General features: G+C 54.3%; 1 protein-coding gene across 1 annotated transcript in view; it reads left to right on the top strand.

The window, feature by feature from the left end:
- Positions 1-4,971: 4,971 nt before the first annotated feature.
- The window catches only part of CASZ1 (castor zinc finger 1), an 84,373-nt gene continuing 65,276 nt past the window's right edge, over positions 4,972-24,068 (top strand). The window contains exon 1 of the mRNA XM_033079853.1: positions 4,972-5,073. Coding sequence (XP_032935744.1) covers positions 5,025-5,073 — 49 coding nt within the window. The 5' untranslated portion in view covers positions 4,972-5,024. The remainder of the gene's footprint in view (positions 5,074-24,068) is intronic.

Here is a 24,068-nt window from a genome sequence, read left to right as displayed (position 1 = left end):
GGCCCCGTGCCCGTCACTCGGGTCCCCGCTGGCTCGTCCCCGCCTCGCTCGGAGCCAGGGGCGGGCACGCTGGCACATCCCTGTGTCAGCAGCGTTGCACAAGCCGGGCCAGCCCACGCGGGTGCAGCTCGGGCAGCTCGGGCAGCTCTCGGAACGCGCCCACCACCAGCTTGCTTGGGTACCAGGGGACGCTTTGCTTCCCTCGCTGCGCTCTGGTGAGGATCCTGCTGTCACATCCCAGAGCAGAAAGAGCAGTCAGCCCCCACTGTGTGCAGTCCTGGGTCTGCTGCTCATTTCTTACCCCCTGCATCACCTCCCCTCGTTGTCACTTCTAATGAAGGAGTGACTGCTCCATTGAGGACAGTCCCTGACTGCTCTGTGCCTGCCTCAGTGCCCTGCCGGGGAGCAGGGGTGGCACGGCCTCTGCCTGTGATGGGACAGGTGGAGCAGAGCACACAATGTGCCAGGTTCCTTCCATCTGCCTTCCCTCCTTTCTCCTTTTGCCCCTGCCCAAGCCATATCAAATCCAGGGTGAATTTATGGAGACCAGCCCTACTCCACAGTGTCAGAATCCTGTGAAATCCAGCCTGTCTCTCCACCTGCCCTGTCTCTGTGCTTGCTGGGCTGTGTGTTGGGAGCCTTTACTGCTCTGCCCAGCCCATGTCAGACAGAGTTGCTGGGATAGCAAGTCATTGCTATGTAGAGTAAGTAGAGTGGCAGCTCCTCTCTACGCAGTGCCCTTGACATCTCCGTGCCATTAGGCCCTCCACATGTGTCCAGAGCAGGACAGTCTCTGCTAAAACACCCAGGACAATCCAGCCCTATCCTGGTTGCTGCAGGACCCTGTACAGGGCTTTCTGTGCATTCACGTGTGACTCCGTGTGTGCCACATAGCATGTGCTCACATTTTCATCTGCATCCAAGTGTGTCTCTGCAGGAACACAAGCTGGCTTGTTTCTCTAGAGAGAAATCACCATTTTGTTTTGTGCTTGCCCCATGCACTGTGGAAATAGGTCTTGCCCAGTCTGGGACCCATCCTTGGGCAGCAGTTTCCCATCCCAGCTGCCTGCTTTGCCAAGCCCGGGCTCAGGGGCTCTGTGGGGTTCAGGATGGTTCAGAGTGATACCTGCTGGTTTTGCAGGCAGAACACCTGCTTGTGAGTGCCAGGTACCTTTCCTATTGGACCTGCTGCCTGGGTACGACTATGCCCTTACCTCCTCACCCTGAAATCCCCAGGCTGCACTTTTAATTGCTGCAGTAAATTGTAACTAATTGTTAGTGGATTCAAACCCCTGCCACTCCTTCCCCCCAAGTGTTCCTGGGCCCCTGTGGAGCACATGCCGTGTGTGTTCAGTGCCATATGCCCTGTTCCCAGTACAGTCATTCCCTCTGGGCAGTGGTCAAGAGATGAGCAGCATTGGCTTCCAGCAGATGCTGGAAGCTGTGGAGTGCCTGGAAAAGCAGTAGTCACATGGTGGGGAGCTGGTGTCAAGCTGTTTGAGTAAAGCCCAAGGAACAGTAAATGGCAGAATCGCTCCCAGCAGAGCCTTCCCCAGCACGCTGAGACTTAGCACAGCTGCTTTGGCAAGGGGCTCTGGGTGCCATGTGCCAATAATGGGATTGAAACTGAATTGAGAAGGAAGGAGGGAAAGAGAAGGAAAGGGAAAGAAAGCACGGATTGTCTGCTCCTGCCGCCCAGGCCCTGAGGCCTCTGGGCACCTCCCTTGACGAAACAGAAATCAAACAAAATTACAGAAATAGGGCAAGAGCATTTGCCTAATAGACTCCCCAAGCAGGAGCAGGAGGAGGGGCACAGCACTGCCAGATCTCCAACCTGCAATCTGAGAGCCAGCGCCCTGATCCCACATGAATCCAGAGCACAGTCCCAGGCCCCCAGGCCAGCTCCAGCTAAGGAGGGAGAAACTGCCAAGAAAGTGGGCTAAGCATAAAAAACAAAGGTAGAAGAGACACAAAAAGGGGGATGTCCCACATCTCAGTGTGACTCACCCCCTGCTCAGCCCTGGCACACTGTCTGCGGGGAAAGCATTAAACTATAATAATAATAATAAATTAATCATCCTTCCCCCTCCCATTGCACTTTTCATCTGAGGATCTCTGAGCACCTGGCAAACATTAATTACCAAGAGCTCCTGATGCCCCTGGGAGGGTGGAAAGGGACACAGAGAGATCTCTTCACCTGCCACAGAAGGGCAGATGTGGCTGGAGTGGGCAGGGCTCTCGCCATGGCATGGAAGCGCAGTTCAGGGCAGGGTGGGGAGTGCTGCCTTCCCTCGAGTGCTCCTGGCGAGCAGGACGTCCAGGAGCCTCTTCATGCCAGGGCATGGTCAGAGGCAGTTTTTTCTCAGAGCGGATCCACACCCCGGAGGGATAAGGGAGGGAAGGGAGATGCTACCCTCATGGGGGGCACAGGAGCAGAAAGCTTCAGTGCCCTTGAGAGAGGAAAGAACCAACTCTCCTTGGGTAAGAGGCAAAGGAGGGAGTATGGGGAAATAAAACCTGATCCTGTGACAGGAGATCACTGAGATAGGAAATCAGGCCTTGCCATTGCGTCAGCTGCAGGGCGTGGATTTCACCTGAAAAAACACCTTGGCAAGTTGTTCCTGCAAGGAGGAGTGGGAGGGAACAGTGGGAAGTCTGTGGAGGGGATCCTCCAGGTGTGTTTAGGTTGTGTATGTGGGTTCATGCGTGTCGTGGTGTATGGATTTGTGTGTATTTGAATGTCAGTGAGCACAGAGTATCATTTTCTTTGTGGAGGGCGTATGCATGTTGCATGTGCATGCTGGGATGGGAGGGGTGGGGAGCTTTGTATACTGATATGTGAACGTGCTCAGCTCGGTGCACGTAGAAGAACGAGTATGTTCAGAGGGTCTGTGGACTTTGTGTGTAGTGATATATCTGCATTTAAAAAGTGTGTTCCTCTTTGTGAGGAGTTGGAGATACAGCTGGGGCCCACTCTCTCAGGGAACAGTGGTGGTGAGCAGAACTCCCACTCCTTAAAAGATAAAGTTCACAGGAGAAGCAAAAATGAAGACATCTGACATAAAGTGCAGTGAACTTACGGGACCTGTCAGCAAACTCAAACCTGGGAGGAAGTGTTGAGTCCAAACTGAGCTATCACAGAGCCTACACAAACAGTACTGGTTCTGTCCATTACTTTGCAGGGTGGGATATTCCTCGGCAGGTGCTGTAGGTGCAGGGACCAGGGCAGGCTCTGCTGAGGTTTGTGGGTGATGTCGGCTGGGCTGGTGCCTGCGCTGGGGCCGAGTGGAGCGCAGACAGGCTGGATTTTAAAGGCAGCACTGGGTGACGGTGCTGATCGGAGCTGATGGCGTGGTTACAAACCAGTGAGTGGGGAAGTCGGGACAATGCTGATGAAGCAGGAGCTTGACTGCAGCAGGTAGGAAGGCGGGTCCCGTTCAGGGCTCTGTGCTGCTGGCTGGGCAGCTCCAGGCAGGGCACACTTGCCTCCTGCCTGACACTGCTGTCCCCGTGTGCTTCCAGACTCGGAAGGTCCCTGGGTGGCTCCATTTCACTAGACTTTGTTTAGATTTTTTTTTCTGAGAGAAGCCAGAATATTTGTGGTTTCCACAAATTACTCCCCTCTCCTCTTCCCTCTCCCTGCCCTCTGGCCTGCTTCGCTGCCTGTGCGTTTTTGCCCATGCAAATGCAGCACTGCTGAGGTGATGAGCTGCAGTTTGTGTTGCGTCTCTGGGCTCAGGACACTATCTGGGTGCAGCACATCCTGGTGCATGGAGCCAAACACACCTGGGCTCCTTCCAGCCCTGTGACTAACCTGTCCGGCCACTTCTGGCAAGTCACTTCCCTCACTGGTGCCTCAGTTTCCCCATCCCTAGTGGGGTAATGATGCTGGCCTCCTTAGGGAAGCACATAAAGTTCTGCTTATAAAAAGGATTTAAGAGCTGGTAAGTCCATGGGCAGCTCCGTGTGAGCCCCGGAGAGGAGCCCAGCTCTGCCAAAATCCTGGAGCCAAACGTGGTGTTTTCACAAAAACAGCCTACAACCTGCTCAAAATACCTATTTAATCAGGTAAATAATCTGCTCGTTTGTTTTAAAGAAAGAGGCTTATATCTGTGTTTACCCAACACGCCTCTCAGAACCTCCCTCGCATTCTTTGCTACTTAGAAAAATAAAGCCAAAAAAAATGAGGAAATTCACTGCAAAAGGGCCCCCTTCCCCCACCTCCCGTGGGCCCGGCGTTCGGGGGTAGAGCGGCGTGATCTTCCTGAGGGCCATTGGGCAAGATGCGTCCAGGCTTGTGACACCCGCAGGTGGCGGCCACCGGTGCCCCGAGGGCTCCCGCTCCCCTCGGTGCGCGCTCCGACCGCCCGGACCCGCGTGGGACGGCGGAGCCGGGGCAGCCCCGCCGTGCCCCTGCCGTGCCCGGTACCCCGGTGCCGCTCGTCCGGCCCCGTGCGCCCCCCTCCATCCATCCATCCATCCATCCATCCATCCATCCATCCATCCCCTGGCGGTTCGCTCCGCGCCGGCGGCTCCGTCCCCGCCGCTCCGGGGCTTCCGGAGGAGGCAGCGCCGCGGGGCGGGTGGCGGGGACGGCCGGCAGCGATGGCAGCGATGGCAGCGATGGCAGCGATGGCAGAGGGGCACCACGGAGCAGGGAGCGGGCTGGTCCCGCCGGGTGGCCCTGCGTGCGGGGCAGCCCCGCGCTCCTTCCCCGCACCGCCGCGGGCTGCGCGGGGGCCGCGCTCCGGGGCGCACCGAGGTAGCCCCGGGGCCGCTGTCCCGCTGTCCCGCTGCCCCCGTAGCCGGCCCGACCCAGCCCGTCCGGCCCCGCACCTGCCCCCGGCGGGCCCGGGGAGAGGGGCGGTCCCGCGGCCGCAGTCACCGCCCCCCGCGGTGGCGCGCCCGCCCCCGGCCCCGCTGCCAAAGTGACTCGGGGAGGACCGGCACGGCAATGACATCAGTGCTTTAAACAACTTGTTATTCGGGAGCAATCAGCTGCAATTAGGTATTAATTAAGTATTATGAAAGTTGATTATTTAAGTGAATTCGGCTTTCGTCTCTCCGACTATGGTAAGTACAGCACAATTGTCCTTTTCCTGCCCCCAGCCCCCCGCCCGCCTCTCGGCGGAGCCCCCGGCCGGTGCGGCCGCCGGTGCCGGTGGCCGGGCGGAGCGGAGCGCAGCGCTGTCCGGCCCGGCCGCGGCTCCGCGGCTGTGCCTTCCCCGGCGGCGGGGCCGGCGCTGCGGGCAGCGCAGCCTCTGGGGCGCGGGGCCGCCGCCGCCGCACCGAAACTTTTGTTGGGGAGGCGCGGAGCTGCGGGCCGGGCGGAGCGGGGCGCGGCGGCGGCGGCGGCGCCAGGTGCGGGGCGCTGCGGCGGGGGGCTCCTCGCCTCTTTCACTTTGCTTCTTTCACTTGTTTCGCGGAAGTTGCTCCCGCGCCCGCCGCCGCTTCGGCCCCGCTCTGCCGGCCCCGCGGAGCGGAGCCGGGGGCTCTGCTCTCGCCGCCGGTCCTTCCCGGCAGCGCTGTCCCCGCGGGCCGGGGCAGCGGGGCGAGCGGCGGGCTGGCCGTGAGAGGATGCGGAGGGGAAGTTTATGGGGGTTTTGAAATTATTCTGCCTTTGTATTTGTTGTAAGTTGTGTGGGTTGTTTTCTCTTTCATTTTTTTTCCCCCCCTCCTGAGCTCTGGCGTGTCGGTGGTAAAGGTTGCTTGTCAGGTTCCTGTACTGCCTAAATGAAAAGGAATTTAATTTATTTGGGACAAGGCAGTGTCAGATGAAGAGGCTGCTTATTACATTTAATGAGTTGTTTTTTGGTTTTTTTTTCAGCCTGGGCATATCTGGGATGGGTTTGTTTTTGTCCTTCCATGTGAGGTGTGTGAGACCTCCCCCACCCCTGCACATCATGCAGGGAGGAGGAAAGGTGGCCAGTCTGGGGCAATGTTTTGGTTTTAGATTACAGGCCCTAGCGTTGGGGTTGGGTGTGTTTTAGAGCGCAGCTTTTTGTGGCTTGTCCACTGGTTTTTGATCAGGTATCAGGATGGGGAGTAGGTTCTGGCCTGGTGCTGGGCTGTAGCCCTGCTGGGTGTGATGATGGACAGGTCTCCATCAGGCTGGACGGTGGCTGCAGCCAGGAGCGGCGGGGCTCAAAGTGTTGGTGGTTGGCTTTCCAATCCTTGGACCCTCTGCGTCTGGATCAGAGTCTCATTTAGATTTGACACAACGTGCAAATTCAGAGTTTGGTAGGAATCAATCCCTTGGGTGACGTTACCTCCCTCTTTGGGGCCAGGTCCCACCGCCATGGCCCGCACTGGCTGACACAACTGTGCTTGCTCCTCCAAAATGGTGTAAACCATTCTTTGCCATGTAAAAACCAAATGGCAGCAATGAGCCAAACAGGCCTGTGCTGGCGGTGTGCCATGGTCCAGGTCATTACTGCCAGAGTATGTGTGTGTGTGTGTGTTGGTTTTTTTTGTTTTTTTTTAATAAGGAGTAAGATGGTAATAAACTGGTTGATGATTGACCGGGCCTGAACTATGTACTCTGATATTGTGAGTGAGAGGATAATTTTGTCGTCGTTTATTCCATTTATTTACTTATTTCTGCCATTGATATCAGGAGCCGAGTGGCTCCGGAGCCACTCCACCTGGGAGCGCGACGCGCCGGCTCTGCTCGGGTCCGGCCGTGGGCGTGCGGCTGCCTCCCTTCTAGATCAAGAAGCTGGGATGCTGCGTGGGCAGCCCAGGAGTTAAGGATGTGGTGAAACTGCAGGAGGGCAAATGCCTTAAAGAGCAATAAACAGTGATTTAGGCCGATCTCCATCTCGGGGAGCCGTGGCAGCTGCCCGGGCGGCTGGGCCGGGGTGGCCCCGGGAGGGCAGGGCTGTGCCCCGGGCCAGCAGTGCCCTCTGCCGGCTGGAGCCCTGCCCGCTGCCCCGGGGGGCTCCTTCCCCTCCCCAGGAACGGGACCCTCCTTCGCCGCGGAGCTCTGCGGGTGCCCAGCCTCGCCGCACAGGTAACACGTGCGTCTCTGCCATGGGAACCGGGGCTGCAGCGAGCCATGGAAATGAGGATCGGGGAGATCTCTTTAAGTCAGCATTACGGTCTGTGTGTGGGTGAACCCGTCTTGTCATGATCTTGGGGCAAAGACCTGCCCCATAATCACCACCTCTAACCCTTATCTGCTTGGGCCAGTTTATCTCCCTGGGTCGCTGCCTCTTGAATTCTCTCCAAGCCCTCAGGCAGTGACTCTCCAGAGGCAGTGCCCGAGGGCTGCTCACAAGAGCTGCCAGCTGGCAGAGGCAAGTCCAGAGGGGTTTCTTTCCCAGAGGACTCGGTATGTGGGGTCTGACAGCCTGCTCTTGCTGAGGGCTTTCTCAGCTCAGTCAGTCCTTGCACGGACCGTCTAGGACCAGAAGCGTTCGGAGTGGTTACGGACTGAGAAGAATTCGTGGACTGAGTCCATCTGCACAGGAATGTGGCAAGATGTTCCCTACATGTGACTTTCTGCGAGTCTGGTTTTAAATACCTTGACTGACTGGGTGCTTGTCACTTCCTTTGGGAAACTGTTCCTCCGCCTAGTTATCCTGGGTATGAGATTACAGGAACTGACCTCAGAATGAGGACCAGAGCACCTATGGTAAATGGGCGGAGGAATACCCAATTTCCCACTCAAAGGGTCATTTTGTGTCTTTGTCAAATCACTGCTGTTGGTTGAAACGCCAAGTGGATAGAAACACCTTCTTCGGGCTGGTGACAACTTTTTTTTATTTTTCTTTGTTGACCAGCTTTTTTGGGAGACATTGACTCAGTCGATGTTGGTGTCATTCCTGAGCTCATGCTCTGCCAGAGGTTCTGAGGGCCGTTGGTTTGGGTGTTCGTGTCCTTCTCCAGTAGTTCTGTGAGATACTTGTGGGATGGAAAGCATTCAAGGGCTAAACCCTACCGAGTGAAGATTGTTCCTTGGGAGAAGGGTTTAGCAGGGCAGGGATTAACCCTCCCATCATGGAATAAGCAGCGCCCAGCTATCACTTGGAGAGCGTGCTTCAAAGCTGTTTAAAGTCCATAGGAGTGTTTCTACTGCTTTGGCTCTAGAGTGATAACTCACAGAAAGACCAGAAAGTTGATCTGAGATAAACTCCTGTTTCCTTGCCTGTATTCTGTCTGCTGGGTCTAATGAGTCCTTCTAAACCAGGTCTGCACTGACAGAGTGGGGTCTGCTGATGTGTGCAGGTACTCCACCATTCTGCTCTGAACCACTGAGACCCAGAGGGGAAGAGGCAGCTTGTACTGGAACTGGCTGGGAATGGTACAGATGCCTTGACTGGAGGGGATCACACACTTAATGTGTAGTTTCCATATCATCAGTTTCTCTTTCTGTTTCCTTGACCTGTTTATGCTTCTACCTGGAGTCATCTTTCCTACAATCGGAAAGTACTATCTGAGCTTGGAATTTATCTCGTGGTTTTGCCTACACAGCCTTTTCTGTCCCACTTTTTGCACTTGGCCTTTGTGGCCACTTCGGCTCTCCCAGTGGCATCAAATCCTACCCTTAGGCACCCTCAGAAAAGTTGGTTGAAAGTGTCTGGAAAGTAATGAAAACTCCTGTAGCAGGTTAGGATAACCATTGCCTGTGCTGCATCTCCCACCTCCACCTGGGCTCCTTCCCTCCCTCCCTCCCTCCCAGGGTTTGGAGATGCAGCCGTTCCCAAGGTTTGGAGAGCTCAGGTGCCACCCAGGGCTCAGCTCCCAGAAGTGCTGACATTGCAGAGGCCGTGCTAGCTGATCCAGCTGAGGTTTGGGAGAACCAATGTCCTCGTCCTCAGCTGCACTTTGCAAAGCAAAGAGGGGGCAGAGGAGGCTTGGCTGGAGGCAGGGGAGGGGCAGATCCTCCAGCCAAAAGTCCCACGCGGCTCCGTCTCCTCCCCTCCGGTTCAATGCGGACTGGATCAATTTGGACGTCTTCAGCAATAAAAAATGCCGATGTCGTCCTAATTCACTAGGCCCCGAGATGACAGCAAATTTACATTTTTTAATTAAACTAGCAGCCAGTTTTTATGAGAGGGGGCTGGGTTATGCAAATCAAATGGTTGTGTACGAAAGATTAGGAGAGTTTGGGAATAAATTCCACAAATGCTAATAAAAAAAAAGAGAGAAAATGAGAGGGGGGAGAGAGAGGGACATTGTTCCATTAGCCCCTTTTAGGCTGATTTCCCTAGGGAGAAAGCTATGGGGGGTGAGAGATGGAGGCAGCTTTCAGAGACAGGTAAAATCCATTTCAAGGATGGAGAGCCCCTTGGACCAGGACCTTGTTGCTCCCTGTTTCCTCTCCAAGGGCTCGCAAGGGAGAAGGAGGCAGAAATTGGTCACAAAAGAAAAACTTGCTGGTTTCTAATCCCCATTCCTGCTTGACCAGCGATGTACAGGCTGGAGCAGCAGTCGGGACTGGCTTGAGGATGTCGGAGGTGCGCAGTGCTCAGGTGCTGGAGGGGCTGGGTGGTGAAGGGCTGGGCCAGGTCACAGTGGTGCTGAGAGAGGGTGGACGTGGCAGGGTGACAGGGCCGTCCCTGGGTGGACAAAGCCCAGGGGCTGCACAAAGCTTCTCAGGATAGGGCCCATCTTTGGGCTGACAGATGGTCACAGAGCAGGGCCACAGCTGGGGTTGGCACCCTGGGGCTGCATGTCCTTTGTGCAGCTCTTGTGAGTGGGCTCCTGGTCCCTGGCAGGAGCTACTGGTTGGAACAAGCAGTGGTGCTGATCAAGGTGAGGGTCTAGGCTGCTGTTCCACGTGAGCACGGGCTTTATCTGCAGAGCAGAGTGTGTTTTGGAGAGGGATGGTGATGCTTTTCCCTCACCCAAACTGTGGAACCCCTTTGTTGCCCATCCGTAGATCTCTCAAGGCTGACTCCAGCTGTCAACATCTCTTTCCAGTGTGTTAACCTGGCACCAGTCTTCATCTCTTTCTCAAGGAACTTTCCATCTTTCTTCATGTGGTGATTCCAGAAAATAAAAGTTTGTCAAGTCCTTTCAGGAAGAAATAGTTACAGTGAACAAAAAAACATGCTTTTTACTCCTGTAAAATATGTTCTTATACAAGTTTCCCAAAGAATTCCAAGTTCTCATTGCATCTGGGAATTAGGTGTGGTGGCTAGGTACCAAAGCAATTGTTTGCTCTGCTATGGAGAAACAAAACCAGAAAATTTCTGGAGGCTGGGAAACTGCTTAAAGCTTCCAGTCCTAAGGCAGTTTCATGCTTGGAATAAAAGCTGAACAACCCATGTAGGTTGGCAAGTGAGAGCAAAGGGTGGAGAACAGGAGATACAAGGGAAAAGGATGGATGGGAAGACTAAGGTCACTGGGTGCATTTTATGACAATCCCCTGAGGATTTGGTGCCTCACTAGAGAGCTTTGCCACCCATTCCTGGTTTTGGGGTGTGAAATGATGATTCACCAACGTGCTCATGTTTTGCTTTGGAGAGGTGACATTTTGGCAGAGCCTGTCTTGTGAAATCAGTAGAAACACCGAGCTCTGGTGGCACATTTCTGGAGGTGTTCCCCACACCCAACACCTACATCCCCGTCGCCCTGTCCTGTGCGTGTGTGCCCCAGACACTCGCCCACCTGCACGCTCCTGGACGCTCACGTGTTGGCGTGCTGAACTGTGTGTTCCCCACGATGAGCACTCTGGTTCTGTGCACTTGCATCATTATTGCCATGATGACTCTTTCTTGGCAGCAAGAGGAACTGAGTGTGGTCTCTGCCCTGTGCTGGGTGTCTCTGTGCTCCCAGCTCTCTGCAGTGAAGCCCCCGCTGTTCTACTGCTGGGGCCAGAGCCTCAGACAGGCTGTTCAGGGATTTCTGTAACACGAGTTTCTGGGCTGAACTAGGGCCAAAGCCTGCCTAAATCTAACAAAGAGCTCCAGAACAGGTCTGTGAGACGTGGCAGAGTCTGAGGATTTGGTGTGGGATGAATAACTCCTAATCTATAAAGTGGGCATAATCACCCTCCCTTGTGCAGCCCAGAGCCAGGGCTGGGCGCTCAGGGATGGAGATAAGGGAATGAGGGCTGGCTGCTGTCCATGGCTGGGTGCGGGGGTCGGGCAGGGTGGGGTGCCTGGGGTGTGGGAGAGCCCAGCCCGCTCCTGATTCCCGGGATCTCCCTGGGAGCTGCTGCGCCCGCCTGCCCGCGGCACCTCCAGCATCCCCGCGGCACCTCCAGCATCCCCGGGGCACCTCCAGCATCCCCACGGCACCTCCAGCATCCCCACAGCACCTCCAACAACCCTGGGGCACCTCCAGCATCCCCACGGCGCCTCCAGCATCCCCACAGCACCTCCAGCATCCCCACAGCACCTCCAGCATCCCCACAACACCTCCAGCATCCCCACAGCATCTCCAGCATCCCCACAGCACCTCCAGCATCCCCACAACACCTCCAGCATCCCCACGGCACCTCCAGCATCCCCACAGCACCTCCAGCATCCCCACGGCACCTCCAGCATCCCCGCTGCCCTGGGGATGCCGTGGACCTGCAGGGGGGTCTCTCCAGGACCCGGGCTGCCAGGTGAAGAGTTCCCACTCTTGTTTTGTTGGAAGGGTGCAGTGGTGTCAGCCCTGCTCCCAAAACTGGATGGGCCAGGGCAGAGCAGAGGAAGAACCAGGAACTTTCAGCTTCCATACATGGGAAACTGTCAAAAGCCAGGTAGCAGCACCAGCTTTTGTCTGGTATTTCCAGAAAAACCCGGCAGGACCTGGCATCCCAGGGCATAATTTATTATGGAAAAATAAAATAATAAAGTACCAATCCCTTTGAGGCCTGAGTCATAGAAGCATCCTCATTAAAGCAGCTCCACCTCTCTGCCTGGTGTTTGCCAGCTCCATGCCTGTATGAATCCACTCCCTGAGCTGCCTCGCCCTCCTCCTCCTCCTCCTGCTTCCCCAGCACTCCTCTCTCTCCTCCAGCACCCCTTCCCCTCTCTGGAGGAGCAGCAGCAGCTCCACATCTCAAGCCAGCTTCTCCCCAGGCCTCCCCATCTTTGGGCCAGGTGGATGTTTTGTTGGTGTGTGTTGTAGACAAAAGCCTTCATCTTTTCACCCACCCACCTCCCACCCCTGTGCTATCGAGGTCTCTGGGCACGGCCCTGACTCCCACACGCCCTTCTCCTGGCCGTGGGGTGGTGTGAAGGTGTGTGTGGGATCTTTCCGTGGCTTGCAGCTCTCCTCCAAGTGGCCCTGTGCAAGCAGGGGAAGGAGAGGAAGCTCCTTCTGGGGTAATTACCATCTGCATGTCCCGAAGGCAGGCAGCAGATGTTAGCAGAGGAGGACCGGATTGGAAGAGGGTGAGGGAACGGAGGCTGGGAAAAGGGGGTCTGATTTTTCTTCTCGATTGCATATGAATATTTTTCACTGAAACTCAGTAGGACAAGAATCCCGGTTCTGCAAAGTTGATCCATGCACTTGGAAACTTGAGGGGAAAGCTCCATTGCTCGCTTTTGCTGTGTTTTCTGTCACTCACTCTGCTTTTCTCAGCCTTTTTTTATGCTGCACTATTTAACTTTTCTTACTAAATAGCTTTCCTTTATGTCCTCCTTCCTTTCCATATTCCCGCAGACCTGTCACTCTTTGTCACTCTCCTGGACTTCCATTCTGTCTTTGATTCTGTCTTGCTTTCCCTTTCCTTCCCCCCGCTTTCCATTGTCTTACTCTATTTTTCATTTTCCCATTTGTCTGTGGGCTGATATTCAGATGAGCAAACTTCTTCCAGTTAAAGGAGGTCATGAATATTAGGATTTTTCTATCAAACAATGAAATATGGCTCAAATTACCCTAAAGAATAGGGCCCTTTTCATAAACCACCTGCTGTTTTTTTTGAAAGAAAGCACAACCACTCGCCTGTGTGCTCCAAGCAGTTGTCTCACATCTCTACCTCGCCAAGCTTTGCTGTTCCAATTTCTCCTGCTGAATTTGTTGCTCTTGGTGGAGTAAGTCTGCTCTTCCCAGACTGCCAGCACCCAATGAGTCTGGGCTTGGACAGGTTGGGACAGGATAGGGATTCTGGCACGATCCTCACTACTTTAAATGTTGGTTTGTGATTGTGCTTTTTTGATTGCGGTGTGCATATTTTGGGGTTTTATTTTTGTTTTCGACAAACAACTTTCTGGTCTGAAACTCAATTTGGTTTGAACCTCTTGACTTGAGTGAGGGATCTCATTCAGATTTAGCACCCAGTGGGGCATGGAAACACGTGGAGCCCCCCGGCTTCTCCCTGTCCTGCTGCTGTGGACCAGGCACGTCTCCCTGGCAGGAGGAGGCTGTGGTGGGGTGACCTGCTCAGGCTGGGCACTGACCCAGGCTGTGGTCATTTCCTCCTGGCTCCCGAGGTCCTGTCCCTTTCCTCCCAGCCAGTTTCAGAAAAGCTCTGAGCACAGTGGCCACAGCTACCTCTGGCAAAGCCGAGCTGCCTGAGATCCTCCATTCCCTGTGGTCCTGGCCGTGCTTAGCTGGACAGTGCAGTGCCTTTGCCAGGGCAGCACCAGTGCAGCTCCAGTGCAGCTCCAGTGCAGCTGGGCTGTTCAGCAGGGCCGTGGAGAGCGTGGAGCTGTGCCCCAGGGAGATGCAGAGCTGCGAGCAGAAGAGCCTCTGTGCTCCTCTGGGAGTTGCCACCAGGGTACTGCCAGAGACAGGGACAGCACAGGACACCAGCCTGTCTCAGACTTGTGTTTTGTTTTCGCTCCAGACTATTTATACTCCTCATAGTTGCTATTTTTTCCCCAGTTACATGAATGTGTCTTGTCCTCGCTGTCTTCCATCTTCCATCAGCAAACCTTGCCATTTTTTCTGCATGTCTTTGGAGCACCTTTCCTCCTGGGCAGAGAGCACCTTCTCTGAGGATGCACCTCTCCTGGTGTGCCCATCCCAGAGCCTGGTGCAGCCCCTGCGCCTCTCCCACCTGCATTTCCCTGGACACAAACTGCACACACGGCCCGGTCTGTGCGAGTTTGTTTTGCCAGGGTGACCTGTTTAATCATCTCATTTTCTGGTGGCCGTTTATTCCTCGTTTCCACGGTTACAGCCCCATTAAGAGGAGAAGCAATAAGGCAGCGAGTCAAACAGGTAATAAAAACATTAAAGCCATGTGCGCGCTGGGAGGGAGGGAGGGCGAGCGGCACTCAGCGAGACGAGACGGGCCGTGCCAGGGGGACAGCAGGGTCACAGGAGCCTGGGCACGGTGACACCAGCAGCACAGTGTCCCTCAGCACCCACAGCATTCTGCCCTGCCCTGCTGCCGTGTGCTCAGGACAGTGTCCCTGCCACCACGCTGCTCGCTCTGTCGCTAAGGCAGAGTTGCAAGCAGACAAAAGCACTCAAAATGAGAGTTACTTTTTCCTGTAGTTTCTTTCAGGGCTGTGACTGTCTCCAAAATTCGTAACTTTCTGTTTCTGTTTCATTCTGGTGATGCTGGTGGACCCGGGTATTTGTGCCTGTAACAGGTCTGGCCCTTGCTGGTGTTGGCTGCGCTGCTCCCCTGCAGAACCACAGCTCTGCAGTTCCTAAAGCAGAACTGACCATTCCACATGTTACACCGAGGAATTCACAGCCCAGAGTGCCGTGGCACTGTTTGAGGCTTTCCTAGGCAGAAATACCTGTTTATGGCAGGAAGTTTCTGCAGGCTCCAGGAGCAGGTCGGATGCCATGCAGACGGGATGCCCAGTTTCTGCTCCACAGTGGGTGGGACTGCTCACCTGGGAGCAGCAGGAGATGCCTTTTGGGACATGTGTAGAAATCAGGGGAGAGCTGTGGAGGGCAGGAATTAGCTCTCTCCTGCTAGGAGGAATCCCCAGATTTCTGGCTTTTCATTGTGGGCTCCTAAAAGGAAAGTAGCAAAATGAAGAAACCTAAAGCAGCAGTGCTGGAGTGAGGAGAAGGCAGAGCCCTGGTGTCTCAGAGAAAGAAGAGAGCTGTTTTCAGCTCACTTCCCTCCAGGCAGGTCCTCAGGGAACCCCTCAGGGCTCTTGGAAGGTGGGAACCTCTTGGTACTCTGTGCTTGTTATCCCAAAAGTCACTTGGCCAGCAAGGAGATGGGGGCCTCTCTTCCCTTGGGAAATCAGGCTAGGTGTACTCCTGGGTGTAAAACCATGACCTGACTGGCAAAAGCCAGCAAAGTTACTTTTCCCTATAATTTCTCAGTGGCTGTGGAGGCCAAGCAGCAGTGGATCTCAGATGGTGAGGGGTTAGGTTTGAAGTGGCAGGTCGCTGCCGTGAAGGAGCAGGTGCCCACGGGATGAGAGGATTCTGACCTGTGACTGAGTTTCACTGTGGGTGAAAAGAGGTTAAATATAACAATCCCACTCATGTAGGTGGCACAGCGCTGAGAGCAAAACAGAAATATTCAGAAAAGCAAACTGTAAAGGAGAACAAGAAAATAGTCACAGAACTGCAGTGAAATGGGGTGCTTTACCTGCTAGCTCTCTCTGTTGAAAGAGTCTGCCCTGTCACAGCCCCATTTTGCCCTGGTGGGATTTTTTATTTATTTCTGATATTGTTTTGGGTTGTACAGTTTCTTTTCTCCAGACTTTATCAGAAAGCATATTTGTGGTGAGAGCCTGTGAAAGGACCTGGCTCGCTGAGTAAATGTTCAACGTGGAAATGAGCTGCGTGACCTTGAGGGGGGGAGAGGGAGGAAAGCTGACAGAAATTCATAAAAAAGCTGAAAAAGTAAAGAACAAGGAGAAGGGAGGGGAGAGGAAAAAAGATAAAAGGCCTGGCCAGACTGGAAGAAGTCACACAAGAGAGGAATAATGGTCTTTCTTGTTACAGCAGTGACTGGACCTGTCGTATTAGGCATCTTAAAGAGCCCAGTTCTGAGTTGTGCTGAGCACTGACACTTTGAAAAATAGGCCCATTTAAGGTGACTCAAGTTGGGCAACAAAAGTCAGTAGTCACTTTAGATCATCTTGGCCTGTGTTCAGAAGGGTGAATTTTATCCTTGGCAAAAGGCCAGTGGGAGGCCCTTCTGTGTACTGTTCCCATTCCCAGAATAGGACTTAGGGTGGCTCTGGAGCTTGTGCCCCTCTGGGGCAGGGGCAGAACCCACTCTTCTCAGGTTTTGGGCTGAGCCTTCCCTGTGCAGGAGGCTGTGGTCGCTGCCTGGGCTCATGTGTCAGCCCAGTTGCCTTTAGGCACAGAAACTGGGCTTGAATTTATTTGTGGAATTTCTGGGGGGCTGTGAGTGTCTGGAGAAGGAGCTGGGTGGATCTAAGCCTCTGTCCTGAGTGCAGGAGTGGACAGGAGCAGCAGTGCAGGTTTCCTAAGCATCCTTGGAGATCCTCAAGTGTGTGAGATTGAGATGGAGACACTTGCTTTTGAAAACTAATGAGGGTGTAAATCAGAAAAGACCAACAAAACCCTGTTGCAAGGAAGAAACTTTGAATGGAAACACGCTGCTGTCACTCCCAGAGACCAAGGTGTGAGGTCCAGGTGTGCTCTGGAGCTTGGCTTTCCACAACTGCCTAGTTTGGGCTTGATGGTTTCTGCTTCAGTCCCACATCTAGTCCTGGAGGGTCTAGAGTGGCTTTTAAAGTTGTGTTGTAGGGATTGGAGAGAGATTGAGCGCCAGGTTTCTGCAGGTTTGCATTCCTCTAGCATGTCCTCAGTGTCTGGATGGCTCTGGCTCCTCTGGGTCCTGCAGTCCTTGGCTCTGGTGCCATTTCCATGGAGGATCTGGGCACACCAAGACCTGGCACCCAGCAGTCAGGGGGCTGGAGCAGAAACCCTTGTGCTCTTCAGGGAACCAGTGCCTTCTGCTACTTTTTTAGTTGCATGAATACATGAAAAGAGTGTAAATGCACACAAGCTCCCCTTACAGCTCGTTCTGTTGTAATTTCCTTTACTCCCCAAATTCTCTTCATTTTCAGGAGGGGAAGTCTGACTTCAGGGGCATCAGCACTTGCAAACCACTGCACACTGACATAAACTGTTCAGGGTGTGGGGCAAGGACTGTGCTGAAGCAGAGCCCTCATTTGTGTTGAAACAGGGCTGATCACCATTCTTTGGTAAAACCTGAATAGCTGCACTAATGGTCCTCATATACACATCTTTAAATTTTAGTTCATTTGTGGGGGGGGTCGATTTTTTTCCATGAGCCTGAAAATTAGAATAGAGTAAGATTTTCATCTTTGCTGCTGGTATGGGAGAGCTCTACTGTATGGAGGGGAGCATTTTTTCATTTCTTTCCAGATGGAGTGCATGAAATAGTAGGGAAAAGTCTTGTCTAGTGATGACCTCAAAATAATTTCTCTAGCAGTGCAATGTGATGTCAGACAGACATCAGTGTGTGAGTGGGTGGGAAGTGCAGACAGTGGGGGCACGAGTGCCTGACACTGGGGAAAACCATCAGTCCACGGCTTTGGGAGGAACTGGAACAAAGTCACCGGCACAGATGCCAGAGCAAGGACCTGTAACTGTGCATTTAATAGCTTTGGATGTTTGCTTTTATGTGACAGTTGCTGCTCAAGCAAACAGATTGGAGAATTCTAGACTTGCGTGGATTTCAGGGATTTTATTTGTATGAGTTCAGCATGGGACATGAGCGGTGTGGGAGCATAGGGGTTGTTTCAGCAGGAGAAGAGCCCTGTACCTGGTTCCTCCCTGCCCCTGTGCACCTTGATTTTATGAGCTGAGCCTTCCCCTCTCACTCCTGTCTCCTATCTCTTCTCTGAGGTCACTGTCCCTCCAAACCCACCTGCACCCTCTGCCCCCAGCATCATCCCACACTCCTGGAGCATCCTCTGTCCTCCTGTGCTGCTCCTGCTGTGCTGACCTGCTCTGCAGGAGCCCTGCCCTGGCCAGGAGCCCCATCTGGAAATCAAACAGCCCAGATGCTGGTCCTGCCCAGGCTGGGGTGCTGCTGGAGCTGTCCTGGACAGCTGCAAGGCTGGGGCACGTTTGCACGGTTTATCCTGCGAAAGGAGAGCCTGCAGGGGGTGAGGGGCAGGCTCCTTGCAGCGAAGGTGTTAACAAATAGCAGGTGATTAAACATGACAAGCAGTGACATTTCTGTGTGGGGTTCTCAGTACCAGCAATGCCAAGAATGAAGCTATAAACCCTGACATTTTGTGTTATGCACTGAGGTTTTTAATAGACATCTTTCTCTCCCTCACCCCTGTTTGTTTCTTTTATTCCTCTCTTCTCTTCTGTCCTGCTCTCCCTTTCCTCTCTCCTCCCGATCCTCACCCCATCACAAGTGCCCCCACCTCCATTTCCCATCCCTCCCTCCCCGCTCTTATCTTCGCTCTCTTGCTTCACCACACTCATTTGTTCGATGTCCTTCACTTCAGCTTTGTTTCTCTCTCCCTCCCTATCTCCTTGTTACACTTTTCCAAGATTTTTCAGCTTTCCGAGGCACCATTCACCCTTGCTGGCTGTGCCTCGCTGCGGTCTGTGCCATATGCCCACGCTGGCAGCGAGTCCCAGCTGCACTCCCACACTTTGTGCACGCTCCCCCCACGCTCCTCTCTCCTGCTCTGTCTCTCACATACGCTCTCACTTGCTCTTTTCTTCCTGTGCTTCCCCTCTCCTGCTCTTCTTTGTCTTTGTTACTCCCTTCTGCTGTCATCCTCCCTCTGTCTGTTCTTTTCCACTCTCTCCCCTTCTCCCTCCCTTCCCTTTCTCTTTTTGGGGTCTGATGTAATACTCCAACCATGGGCAGGCAGGCCAGTTGCTTGTCAGGGAGCAGGTGTCCCACCCCTGAGTGATGTTTTTGTTAATAACATTTTTGCCCTGACTCAGAAGCCGTCATTTTGGAGATTGGTTGGTGGGGTTTTTTTAAGGACAGGAGCTGAGGAGGCTGAGCTTTTGGGAACAGTTGCTGGGTTTGTACTAAAAGGACTGCAACAGTTGTTCTGCTGAGCAAGAAACGTTGGAACAACTGCAGATTCTCTCTTCCCCCCCCCCCCCCACCAAAGGGCATTTGGAGGTGACACCCAGTGCACCGTCCCCCTTGCAGCCAGCTCTAATTGGAGCTGACGAGCTGCCAGTCGCTCTTGGCTTTGGAAATGGGGCACTTCTGCCACTGGAGCTGGCCCTATCCAGCCCTTGCTACTACAAAAAACATTTCCTCTTCTTCTGCCTTCTTCTGGTGGTGTTACGGGCACAAAATCAGCAAAATGCCAGAGTGACCAGAGCAGCCCAACGCGGGGGCTCAGCAGTTTCAGCTCCATGACCTGAGCACCAGAAGGGGTCTCCAGGCACGGGAGGATAAAGGGGTCAGTGGCGGTCATCGGCTCCCTGGTCCATGACCTGTCTGGCTCGCTGTGTCTTACCAGGCTGTGATCCCTTTGTGCAGAGGCTGAGAGGCAGGGCACGATGCTTCCCAGTGGGCAGGATGGAGATGGTGTGGGCAGAGCCCGTCCTCTGTGCTGAATCAGCCATGCTGTTGCCAGCACTGCCAAGACCTTCCCGTCTGGCTGCCCCAGCAGAGCCACACTGCAGAGGCCATCAGGGAGAGCCTGCAGGGGACTGGAGGCACCTCCAGAGGCTCTCTGAGCAGCACAGCGATTCCTTCTCACACAGCTGCAGTCTCTGCCTCTCCCCAGGTCCCTGGGGAGGATCTGTAGGGAGCTCCTGGAGAATCACCAGGCTCTGTGCTGAGTGTCAGGGATGTACCAGCCCGTCGCTGCAGCTGACACCTCTGCACTGAGAGCACCAGGGTGGGCGAGAGGCTCTCCTGGCTGGACACAAGGACAGAGGCTGGGGCAGCTCCTGTGGGCAGGAGGTCCCCAGTGCAAAGGGCTCAGCAGTATTTGAAACGAGTTCAGACTAAACTGCAGCTTCAGTCCCCAGTATTTCATCTTCCTTGACTCTGCACTCATTCTAAAAATCAAAATAGTTCCCCATAAGGAGCCACCTTCCCATAAAAGGTCCTCTCCCTCCCTGTCTGCTCAGGTCTTATTGATCAAGCACCACAGACGGTGGCTGCAGCTTCAGTTGCCAAGTAGGGCAGATCGATAGAGACTCAGGATGGGATTTTTGGCAGCTGGAACATATATTTGTTTCTCCTTCCGTCCCACCATCCCTGTGGGAAATGGTCGGTGTCACAGTGGAAGCAGGTGGAGCAGAGCTCCGTCCTCCCACTTGCCGCTCACCTTGTCGTCTGTCCTCTGTGCTGCAGCTCTGGGACCAGAGGCCACCGTGGGAGCATCTGTGGGGCTGCAGAGAATTGGGGCATGTGTGGAGACAGAGCAGTACCCCTGTGCTGGCTCCCCCAGCCCCTCTCTGCCCCTTTGGCAGTGGCCAAGTTCACCCTTTTGTATACTGGGATAATCCTGTGGGTCATTCCAGGTTCCCCACAAGCAGTATTTGGCCTTTGTTGTTTGCCCAGTCTCTTTATTCCGTAGTGTTTCTTCCCTGCCTGGATCCAAAATCTCCCTCTGCCCGTCCCTGCTGTGACCATCGGTGCTGTTTCATTTTTGCAGAGGTGGGGAGAGCGAGGCACGGTGATGGGAAGGGAATCCCTGAGGCCAGAGGGGATTTGCTGCTGGAGCTGGGGTTCAGGGCCGTGTTTTGGCTGTCCTTTAGCAGCACTCAGCCCCTTGGCCATGGGTTTGGGACAGTGCTTCCCCATCAGAGCCTTGCCAGGCTGCCCTGTCTGTGTGGGACCAAAAGCTGTGGGTGCTCTCCAGCATGAGCTGGGGGTGAGACACAGAGGGGAGGACAGGGATGCCTCTCTCCATCCTGCCTGAAGAGCAGCCAGCTCTGCCGGAGGATGTCCCTAATCCTCACCAGCTCTCCTGGCTGCCCAGCCTCTGGCAGGTGCTGAGCGCCGTGCACGGAGAAGTTAATGAAATGGGTATTTTGGGGAGGGGGGAGGGAGGCTCTCTACTGCACCCTGGGGCCCTGGGTTTATTAATGGTGACCTGCCATTAAAGACTAAAGTGCTAACCTGGTCATATTTAGCAGCTTTCAGAGGTATCCCAGTGGTCTCTGCCTGCAATATCAACTCCTGCTTTCCCCCGCAGCCCCAGCTCGGCAGGAGCTGACTCCAGAGTTTCTCTGCTACAATGAGTCTGGTGGGCAGCACTAAGAAGTCTCTGTGCTGCTGCTGCCAGACAGATTTCCACCTCCTTCTGCTGCTTCCCCCTCTCACTGCCAGGTCCTGCCAGGCGGCGCTTGGAAAAGGGGACCAAGTGCTGGCATCTTCATGATCTCCTGTGTGCAGACAGAGCCTGGGGGTCACTGCGAGAGGGAGATGTGCCAGCACGAAGCTCAGGGGGTTTGGCCATGGAGAAGAGGCATTCTCCAGCCTTGCACAGCATTTCCACAGAGCTCTCTGAGAAGGCGCTGGCAAATTATCCCTGCGAGGTGGCAGGCTGGGAGGCGAGGCAGAGCTCTGCCAGACCTGATTAAAACAGGACTCGAGGCTAACAGCTTCGGGTCAGACGGGAGGGCTGCTCCCGCTGCCGCTGTCCCTCTTGCTCCAGTCTAAGAGGGATGTGGAAAACCCAAGCTGGGGGGGATGTCCCCTAGGGGATATCAGCAGTTGGATATTGCAGTGACAGGCACTTTAGAAAGATGCTGGGAGCTGCTGCTGCCGCTGCTGGTCCAGGCAGGGATCAGTGTTAGCAGAAGAAAAAAAAGCCCTAGAGTTTCCTTGAAGCTAATTTTGCTCTTGATGCTTCCCCAGAAGCAAGATCCTACTGTGCTCCGTGTGCCAACTGAGATTATTGCTTTCCCTGATCACTTCTTCCTGGATTAAAAACTCAGCACAGAGTGTTTTGCAGTGTGTTATTCCAGGATACCCACTAGAAGCTCAACATGGTGCAGACTCTGGCAGAGGTACCAGGGGATCGTGAGGCATCTCCAGCCCAGGAGGTGGGGAGCACCTGCACGTTTGGCCCGAGCTGAGGGCACAAAGAGCAAGGCTCCAGGGATTCTCCTCTCTCAGAGAGCCCCATAAGCCACAGATGCCGTGTCCTCGCAGCCCTGCCCTTCATGTGGGCATGTTTGTGAGTGTGGGCTGCAGGCCATTGCCCAGCAGAGCCAGCGAGGGCAGGGGCCCTGTTCCAGCACAGAGCTCCTGCCTCCCAGCAGGACGAGTGCCGGCTTGGCAGCCAGGCTGGGGGCAGTCCTCGCTCGCTCCTTTGGCTCTGTGCCCCAGCTGATCTGCAGCCAGGTTTTGCTGTAATCCCTACATCCTGTTGCAGGTCCTTAATCAGCTGGAAAAAAAACCCAAAACCCAAACCCCAAACTGTTGTGGTTAAAGTTCCCTGGTGCCAGGTGGTGGGGAGGGGTGGGCAGCAGCCTTGCCGGGCACCAGGTGGGAGACTGGGAGGGTTGGGAGAGATTGCAGTTCCCTAGGTAGGGATGGAAGCAGAGAAAAGGGTGTTTGTTTCTGCTGGGGGTCTCTGCAGACCCACTGGTGCTGTTCCCCTGCAGAGTGGATGGGTCTGGGTTTGAGGCACTGATTTCTCCTGTTCTCCCACTGTGGACACTGCCCCTTCCACCCTCACTGGGCAGGCTTGGAAACTCTCCGGGTTGTTGTTGAGTTGGTTTTTTTCACATTTAATGCATAGAATAACACTGATGGGTCTGAACAGCTCCAGCCAGGCGACGAGGGGAAAGAATAACAAGCTCCTGAATGTCAGGCAAAATTATGGGCCATTGCTATTTAGGGTGAGTCTGGTGGATTTAGGGCCTCTCTGTTCTATTGTCCTGGCTGCTCTGAGCATTGGAGCAGGCGAGACACAAGTCGGGAATTTTATTGCAGAGCATGTTCAGGGGAAGGCTGGTTCTGAGCATTTCCGGAGTGAAACAGCAGCGCTGGGGGACAGGGGACCATTTCTGTAGGAAAGCTGGTGAGATGTGGTGCTGGCGCCTGGGAGTCCTGGAGAGGTGGCTATCCAGCAGAGAACAGAGCCCCTGTGCATCGTGGTTTCTGTCAGGATTCAGCTCCAGATGTTCTCCCCAAGTCTGTGTAGGGTTGGCCTCTGTCCATCAGACCTGGGCTGGCTCTCCAGCTGCTGCAGCCCTTGGCAGACCCTGTCGGTCCCCACTGCATCTCAGGAGCACATGGCTCCTTGTCTTCCCTTGTGAAGCTTTCAGGAATGCAGTTCATACAAAAAACTGTGCCTCTCTCTGTGTGTTGAGTGGGGATTAGGGGTTTTGGTGTCATCTCTTGGATTTGTTTTGGCTGGCACTGGTGATGTAACCAGGGCTGGCACTGCCAGGCGTTAGGGGAATGGCCCAGCTGAACAGTGTAAGCACAGAAGGGCACAGAAGGGCTGAAGAAGGTGTCACACAGTGTGATAGAAGTGGGTCGTCCACGGGAAAGTGAAGTCTTCACCAGTCCTGAACAGGGTGTACCCTGAGCTTCCACATTTTGGCAAATACATTCTGTCCCGTGACAGGATGGGGAGGAGTGGCAGAGAGCAGGAAAGCCATTCAAGCCTGGCTGCCTGCATAGGTGTGAGGCTCAGCAGGGTGAATTCTTTGCCTCTTTGGGGCCCTTTTTATTTGACCGGATTAAAAAGCCTATTTGAGTTTCTTAAACCATTTAATCTAAAATCCCCAGGTAGATGCGCCATTGGATTCAGTTTTAAGCTTATAAACAAAATAGGTCTGTGTTTGTCTCTTCTTCATTTTGTTCTAAAGAAGAAGGATTTGACTCATCCTCCCTGGAGCAGGGGGGGAGTTGAGCCTCTGGTGCCTGTGAGTCCCCATGAGCTTTCTGAAGGGTGGGAAAGTGCAGAGGCTGGAGTGCTGGTGAGACCTTCCTGCAGCTCCAGGTTAGATGTGTGTGTGCCCTGGGCAGGTGCTGGGAGCAGGGAGCAGGGGCTGGGCTGCCCTGGCTGGTCCCCAGGACTCAGTACCTGCAGTACTGAGTGCAGGTAAAATTCCAGTAGAACCATTGCTTTGAAATTAGTTTGGGTATTGGAAAAGGAGACCATAGGAGATGGAGGAAAGCATGGAATGATCTAGGATAATTCTAGTTCCTGTAGTCCTTTGAGAGGAGCTGCTTCTCCTCTGCTCCCAGTGTCCAGCTCCTTCCAGGGTTTCCTCCTCATCCATCCTCTCCA

This window comes from Catharus ustulatus, chromosome 24 (assembly GCF_009819885.2).
Source record: "Catharus ustulatus isolate bCatUst1 chromosome 24, bCatUst1.pri.v2, whole genome shotgun sequence".
Taxonomy (NCBI): Eukaryota; Metazoa; Chordata; class Aves; order Passeriformes; family Turdidae; genus Catharus; species Catharus ustulatus.
The sequence above is the reverse complement of the archived record's forward strand: the minus strand, read 5'-3'. Positions and strand labels throughout refer to the sequence as shown.